At 42.0% G+C, this 7,723-nt stretch overlaps 1 protein-coding gene across 2 annotated transcripts; it reads right to left on the reverse strand.

Annotated features, from left to right (window-relative positions):
- Positions 1 to 103: 103 nt before the first annotated feature.
- On the reverse strand, positions 104 to 7,490 carry taf15 (TAF15 RNA polymerase II, TATA box binding protein (TBP)-associated factor). 2 transcript variants are annotated; one of them, XM_058080323.2, is made up of 16 exons: positions 7,344 to 7,489; positions 6,451 to 6,484; positions 6,339 to 6,375; positions 6,175 to 6,256; positions 6,026 to 6,098; positions 5,780 to 5,931; positions 5,511 to 5,700; positions 3,876 to 3,910; positions 3,331 to 3,363; positions 2,483 to 2,589; positions 1,587 to 1,716; positions 1,402 to 1,494; positions 1,263 to 1,332; positions 1,102 to 1,187; positions 865 to 1,000; positions 104 to 491 (listed from the first exon to the last, which is right to left on the reverse strand). In XM_058080323.2, the coding sequence occupies exons 1-16, from the start codon at positions 7,351 to 7,353 to the stop codon at positions 452 to 454; spliced, it is 1,308 nt and encodes a 435-aa protein (XP_057936306.2). In that variant the 5' UTR covers positions 7,354 to 7,489; the 3' UTR covers positions 104 to 451. The 2 variants fall into 2 exon arrangements, with proteins under 2 accessions (XP_057936306.2, XP_057936307.2); XM_058080324.2 differs by lacking the exon at positions 3,876 to 3,910 and having other exon boundaries at positions 7,344 to 7,490.
- Between the last annotated feature and the right edge of the window lie 233 nt (positions 7,491 to 7,723).

Raw genomic sequence — 7,723 nt, forward strand, 5'->3', positions numbered from 1 at the left:
ACTAATACTAACTAAAACCAATATTAACTTATACTTTTGTGTGTATTGAAAATGAATATCAGTGTAAAGTGCTGTAGGAACATTTAGGAAAGAGGTCGCAACATGAAAAGAAAGATCACAGTTTAATATTTGTTGGGGAGGGGAAAGAAACAAAGTAAAACACTTTTTTTTTATTTAGTTCATACAAAAACAATGGTATGAAGTCTACCACACAACATCTGCACCGAGAATGGGACAGAAAATTAAAAGATGTACAAAGAAATAAAACAAAACCATTCCAGCGCATGCCACAGCCAAATGAGTCCTTGTCAAAGTGGAAGAAACCCCACGCTACTGTCCCCTCTGTAGGGATCAAGTCAGAACTGGTGTTTTGTTTTTTTCCACCTCTGACCAAGCCCTCTGTCTGTGGCGGACTGTGGCAGGAGTGACGTTCGTCTGATCTAGAATGACTTTAGTATGGTCGGTCTCTTCGGTCATCCCTCCGCTCACCTCTGAAAAGGCAGGACAAAAGATGAAGCTTAAGTAAAATATGGTGGTCCGATATGAATATCCAACCTTGCTGTAACGCTGAACACTTAATACCGATTTTCTTAGTTGTTCAAAGTGGACACTCCTACTTTGACAATAATTCCAATAAAATAAACAAAAGTCAGGTCCCACTGGACGTCTGAAATGGCAATACTCTGCATAAGAGCTTTCATCAAGTAGATGATGCCCTCTTCTGGTGGTACTTGAAACTAAATCAAGATGTGATGTGGACGGCTGTTCATTTTTGTTCCACACTAAAATATCTGAGCAATAGTATCGGATCCTGTAGTCAAGATCAGCAGATATCGTTCATTCAAGGTCAGATCTTTTACCAACCTTCCTCCCATTTTGTATCCTCCACCGTATCCACCACCGCGGTCGCCCCCATAACCGCCTCGGTCGCCACCACGGAAACCTCCACGGCCACGGAAGCCGCCTCTGTCACCGCCATACCCACCTCTGCCGCCACGATCTGCAACACGCAACAATACAGCTGCTTATCTGAGCTTTTCCGATGATGTATGCACGTTGTCTGGAACATGCTTAAGAATTTCAGACAAGAGACCCTCGCACCTCCAAATCCTCCTGCATCTCCAGGTTTGGGGGCACCACACTTGTTGCACTCTTGTCGCCGTGCGAAATTCATGTTGCCGCAGGAACTGAAGACAAAAAAGAAACAATGAGCCAATTCAGAGATTAGTACAGGAGCATGCCATCAAGCAACAAAGTCTAACCTGTTGGGACAAGGCCAGTCTCCTCCCTTCATGTCAAAGTTAGGACCACCACCACCACGACCTCTGAAGCCTGACAGAAAGATGATGAAAGAATAAAACACAAGAAGCAAATATGTCAAACGCCGCTTCCTCTACAAACCTCCTCTTCCCCCTCGTCCTCCACCTCGCTGTGTGAACTCAGCTCTGCGAGTGGCAAATGACACTTTGATGGGCTTGCCATTAAACTCCTTGCCTGCAAGCGAGGACAGACGGGACCAATCAAAGGATGCCGAATGATACAAACATTAGCAAGAGCGGGCTCGTTCTGTATCCAAGCGCCATTACCGTCAAACCAGTCAATGGCGGCTTTGGCGGAGGGCGGGTCATCAAATGACACTGTAGCTTCTCCCTTTGGCCGACCAGTGGCCTTGTCAGAGTAGAGGTTGATCATTGGTTGGCCGGTCTTCTTGTTCACCTGAAAATAAACACATTGAGTCACTTCAGTCGTCCTTTGCCACATCACTGCTTCACGCTAATTTTTTCAAACACAACTCTAAAATATGCACCTTTAAGCTAACTGCACATGTTTTGGGCCTAATTTAATTAAGACGATTAAACTGGGAATGTAGGCTTCAACATTGGTCACTAGATGTCTAATTGTTTGGGAGACAAGCACCGGGTTTAAATATCACAACAACATAACACGGACTACTGTTATAGCCATAACCCATAATAAGCCAAAACTAAACTCTGGACCCCTGACTCCATTTCCTGTCTGCCACTCATTCTGCTCCCCTAGCAGCACTGGAACACAATTTATCACAGTAAACACAATTTAAGCACATTTTCTTATTTATGTCTTACATGGCGCATTTTATCAAAATTATATCTACTACATTGGGTAATAGGAATGTATAGGTGACTATAGGTGTTATTTTGATGTCTAGAGGGCTCTAATGTAAAGTCTAAAGTTTGTTATTTAGAAGATTGTAAACAGGTTTTCTATGCCATAACTATGAAAATATGTATATTCATTTATAAATAAGGAATTCTACTTTGTGAAAATTTGCTTATCAGTCAGGAACCATATAACCACAATGAACAGATTACTGTATTACTCCAATTTGCTAAAGTCGACTCACATGCATATCTTTCTAGTTCTTAACGTAAATAAAAAGGTTTCAAGCATTGGACCACATCACGATGTTAGGATGATCTTGTGTGCAATATGTCAGTGATACCTTAATGATGCCAATTTGCTTGAAGAAGTCGCCCACTTCCTGGATTGAGGCATCTTCTCCCAGGCCTTGGACAAAAATGGTGTTGTTGTCGGAGTTGTCCTGCTCCCCTGATGTGGAGGAAAACAATGCACCAGAATAAGTGAACAACGTCAATCTAAAGGAGCCAAGATAAGCAATTCACACCAAGAACGCCGCAAATTGCCAAGACCGCCACTATCACTGATAACCAGTTTGCTCAAACTCAACCAAAACATGCAAGTCACATTCCCATCTGACAGAAACTGAATGTAATTGTATTTAAAAACTTTTTTTTATTTAAAAAAAGGACATTTAATCGCAACTGCAGCTTAGAAGCTGCAGTATTTGCACAAAGTGCAAATATGTTCTGAGCTGCAGCTCACATGGATTACAGCATGTGATCTCAGAACAAACAGCAATTATAATTATTGCTGTTGGCGCAGTGCACGTCTGCCCTTCATTTGTCCTTTCTGGTACAAAATAATCATTGTTGACATGCTGCTGCTGCTCACTCCGACATGTTGGAACTTGTCTTGTTCGGTCACAACAGTTGCAGATGATGTAGTTTGCAAGATGACACTTATGTTGCATCTATGTACAAACAAAGTGTATGAAAAGAGATGACATGGCAGATTTTACTGTCACACAAAAGGTGACGTTTAGTAAGAAAACTACAGTGTGTATAGGTTGCGCAATACTGTGGTAAACTTGGGTATTGTGCAGGAATGCCTGTAATGGGCGGCTTGATATGGTACATATTTAACAAAAAAAAAAAAAAGAGTTTAATCAGTGTGGTTAACAAGCGCTCCGAAACAAGGACATGTTATTACCTGATTCATCCCTTGAGCCGTAGTCTCGAGAGCCTGGAAAACAGCAAAGACGGGGAAAAGCACTTGAGCAAAATGGTTTTAACAGCTGTAACTTTTCTACACAAAAAGACATCCTAACAGTGCCATTGTATAATATAGAAAATTTAAGAAAGTCCGTGTTTACAGCTCTGTGGTGTGTGCTTTCATACCGAAGGATCAGACACCTTTCAACGTCATCGGATTTGTTCCTTTAACCACCAAATGTTTCAAGTTATAGAACGTTTACCCTCTTCATCCCGGGAACAGACGTCATGTAAGAAAATAAATCCTTGTCTTCATGCAACCACATTTATTATTATTTACACCCCAAGCCCCCATGTCTGTTACCACAAGTGTACTGTAGGCTTTAAAGAGAAAATCCGACTAACAGTAAGTGGATCCCTTGCAGTTTGGGCATGAAATTGGTGCCACTCAAGAGTTCTCTTATCCCCATTTTTTTTCCTTTTGTGCTAACTCAAGTTCTCAAGTCCTCCCCCACCGACACAGTTCTGATGCTCGTCACTTACCACCGAAATTTTTGAAGCCACCACGGTCACCACCTCTGCAGAGGAAAAATTGGAGATATGATGGCTTTTCCTTTGTCCCAACTGAGAGCTCAAAGCTCCCCTACATCCCCATCGGTATGCACTCCTGCCAGGGTGTGCGACTATGGTGGAAATGTCTCACACGAGGAGTGTTAGTCTTTGGCAATAAATATCAGTGGATAGATGAGCAGGTAGCTCTAACTCAGGCAGACGAGTGAAGGCAGTTATCACATGTCGCTGGGCCGCCAGAGTTTTCCGAATTTTGATACTTGCTGCAGTTTTCCATCCAAAATCAGATTTGTTCAAATCGCAGCAAAGCCAGGCAATTTAGCCATTTAACATAAAGAGCCCAAATTGGTGTGAAGGAGTGTAGCGACTGACACGCAATCTTCCACTGAGTTCATTTAGGACATCCTTTAACTGAGGTCCATGTTATAGTTCAATCACTGTGAACACCTGTAGTATGAAATGTAGATCCATGTTAACACAACACACATGTTGGCCATTGTCAAACATACAATATTTGAATGAAACCTGTTGAATGCGAAGCAGCTGACGACGTCGCTCCAGGTCTAACCGCAGCATTTCAGTCGAGTCCATTGTTCAAAAGCTACATGATCCTCAGAACACGGACACACCAAAGTGTTTCACACGCTTTCAGAGATATAAGCTTGATAGGACAGCTCTAGATTCAAGACAACCGTGGCTTAGTTGGCATGTTAATGCTCCTCGTCTCTTTGCATTTTTGTTTTCACACCTCCGTGTTTGTGCGATAGGGCGAGGCAGCCTTGCAACTAATTGATTTTTATTAGATTTGTTTTTTTAAGGCTGAGAAACTTCTAATTTAAATAGTCATTTCTCACATCCCAAATTGCTGACAGTTTACATAATGACGTCAATGCTTAAATTTGACAAACAGTCACTGGTGTCAGAATATAATGAATTGACCTGGACAAAATTAGTTGCCAATACACAGCGGGAACCTGGCAAAGGGTCAAAGAATAAAGAAAATTGGTCCATGGCTAAAAGCTCATCTCAAAAAAAAAAAAAAAAGGTTGCAGCAGTTATGTTCAAGTATTCATGAAGAAGGAAAAGTAGCTGTAAAAGTGCATCGGTCCAGTGCATGTTTTATATTCAATAAAAGCACGCACTGGATGTACATGTATATGTATATAAATCAGCTTTAAAGTACCTGACTTCAGACAAAAATACTGACGGAGGTAAGTTTACTTGAATCGCAAAGCATCCGAAACAGGTTCTGTCGCATTGCGGTTTACCTGGCATTCCATAGCATGATGGCTTACTCGGCTCTGCTTAACACCTTTGCGTTGTCGCTATTGCTTTACAAAACACCCCAATAAAAGGTTGACAACACCGACAGTGGCTTATTGTGTGTCGTCTCAAGTCAGCAGTTATGAGTGTGAAGTGACCATTTAACCTATGCAAAGAGGTTGCTACACAAGCAAATGCTAAAGGCTAAATTTCAAGTGCAGGTAACGTGCACATGAGCGCCAAATATCATGCATGCTGATGGGTCTCTAAGTTTGATGGATCAAGCTGTGTCGCATGTTACAAAACATAGAAGTACCTTGGGGGCAGTGGCACTGTGCAACTTACCCCATACCGTGATGTCCGCCTCTTCCACCACGATCATAACCGCCACGGTCGTATCCGCCACTACGGTCATAGCCGCCACGCTCATAGCCACCACGATCGTAGCCGCCACGGCCTCTGCCTCTGTAGCCGCCGCCGTCTGACCGGTCACCTTGGTCACGGCCAAACCTGCCACCCTGGCCACCACCTTCACCTATCATAGCCCAAAAAAAAAATGATTAAGATACTTTGTTCTTTAGTTCTACGACAAGTTAGGAATCAAGCCACTTTACCTTCACTGAATCTTCCATAACCAGCGCCACCGCTGCCGCCACCGCCACCACCTTGTCCCTGGCCGCCGTAAGATCCTTGTTGTCCATAGCTATCTCCGCTTTGCCCATGACCACCATATGATCCTTGTTGGCCAAACGACTTCTCGCCATACCTTCACACAAGTGATGTTCAAGTCATGTTCAGACAAATGCTCATAAAAGGCGCCAGAAAACAAAGTAAATCATGAAAGTGGAAAATAAACTTACCCAGATGACTCCTGTCCATAATTATCATATCCCTGTTGCTGACCATAGCTTGCCTGCGATTGACCAAATCCCTCTGTCAAAAAATATAGTGAGAAAAACTTGAAATTAAATTACTCATATACAAGTAATCATCACTTTTTATACTATACCTTGTGTTGCACCTTGCTGACCACCATATCCACCATAGCTCTGTCCCCCATAAGAGCCAGCTCCATTTCCCTGTCCATAACTCTTCATTCACAAAGAACAAGCACAAATGTCAGAAATACTACAAAATTCTGAAATTTAAAAAAAAGGAAGACTGAGATCTTACTTGTCCACCACCCTGTTGACCGCCATAAGAACCATAACTGTAGGAAGACAAGATGCATGTTAGTTCTCAAAGATTATGTAATCTCCATTTCAAGTAAAAAATCTAAATTTACCTCTGTGAGCCACCATGCTGCCCATAGCCCGAATCTGAAAAAACACAAGCAAAACAAGATCTTTTAATTCAATGTGGACGTTCAGAAAACAAGTTATTAATAACCGCTAGAGGCGAGTTCTTGCTTGCTTCTGTCGTCAAATGATTAATTATGTAGGTTTCGGTTGTTTTTTGTTATTTACGGGGAGCGTTCTCACAGACCGCCTTTTGTTTGATTTATATGTAGTCAAATCACAACAAAATTGAAACTGAATAGTGATAATATTGAGAAAGTCCGCAGTTCCTAGCTAAAACAGCGACACAGATCCGAGCACACCCCCGTACTGTTGTGGTGAAAATGGCGGTCAATTAGCGGCTACGGCTAAACACTGAACCGAAACAAACGTTCCGATTTTAAACACCACGCGTTCCCGTAACTATAGACAATTGATACCGCGTTGGTTTCAGTATTGTGCAGTTACATTACAAATATAACATGTACTGAGAATTACACACCAGAATCCACTCAAGTTCCAGTTTAAACGCGAGACAACGGTTAGGGCATAAACAAAGAGGCATTCATGCAACCCTCGAGGAGCCTTAGGCCAAGTTAGCTAGCTGGGCGGGACATTGCCCGGCTTAATTAATAAGATCGGGTATAAAAATAATATAATATAGCGTTGTATAGTTATACCTGAGTGTCAATTAACCAACTGCCCTCACGATAAATACTTAAAGAAATCTCTAAGCGACGAAGCCAATGCATTTCTAATTCACAACGTGACAACTCCACGAAGTAGACGGCGCCGGATCTTAGGCCTCGGTGTTAGCGTCGGTTACTTGGCTAATTTTAATCATAGATTTCCATAACTAATTCTAAATCACATTGACGCATTCAATTAAGTATGCACTCACCAGTGGCCATTATGATAGCTTTAAAATAGATGGCCTGCCTCTCCTGAGACGCTGTTTAAAATCCCCCAGTGACTGTTGCGCAGTGCCACCCGATTGAGTAAGCTAACTCGCCGTACTTCCCTTAAGGAGATTCTTCTTCTGCTAGTTCAAACAAGCGTCTCAAATACGCACGCGCTTTCATTTACTGCCATCTACTGTTTAATAGTAGTAAATGCAAGAGCCATTTCTGCTTATGGGTGAAGGCCCGGAGGGAAACTACTGTATTTGTCTGTATTTTATAGTTTATTATACAATTTTTTAAATTGATTTATAGAATTACAAAAACATATGAATATATTCCAGATTACAGGCTATAGTAAACCTTTTTATAGTATATTACT

Source organism: Doryrhamphus excisus, linkage group LG8 (genome assembly GCF_037039965.1).
Source record: "Doryrhamphus excisus strain RoL-2023G ecotype Guam linkage group LG8, RoL_Dexc_Guam_v1.1, whole genome shotgun sequence".
NCBI lineage: Eukaryota > Metazoa > Chordata > Actinopteri > Syngnathiformes > Syngnathidae > Doryrhamphus > Doryrhamphus excisus.

Bases quoted from the DNA above. Each gene is read 5' to 3' on its own strand.
- taf15 (XM_058080323.2), bottom strand. The intron at 3,911-5,510 runs GTAAGTTGCACA...TTTCCTCTGCAG, and splicing joins GGCGGACATCACGGTATGGG to AGGTGGTGACCGTGGTGGCT. The intron at 1,333-1,401 runs GTTTGTAGAGGA...TCTTTCTGTCAG, and splicing joins AGGACGAGGGGGAAGAGGAG to GCTTCAGAGGTCGTGGTGGT.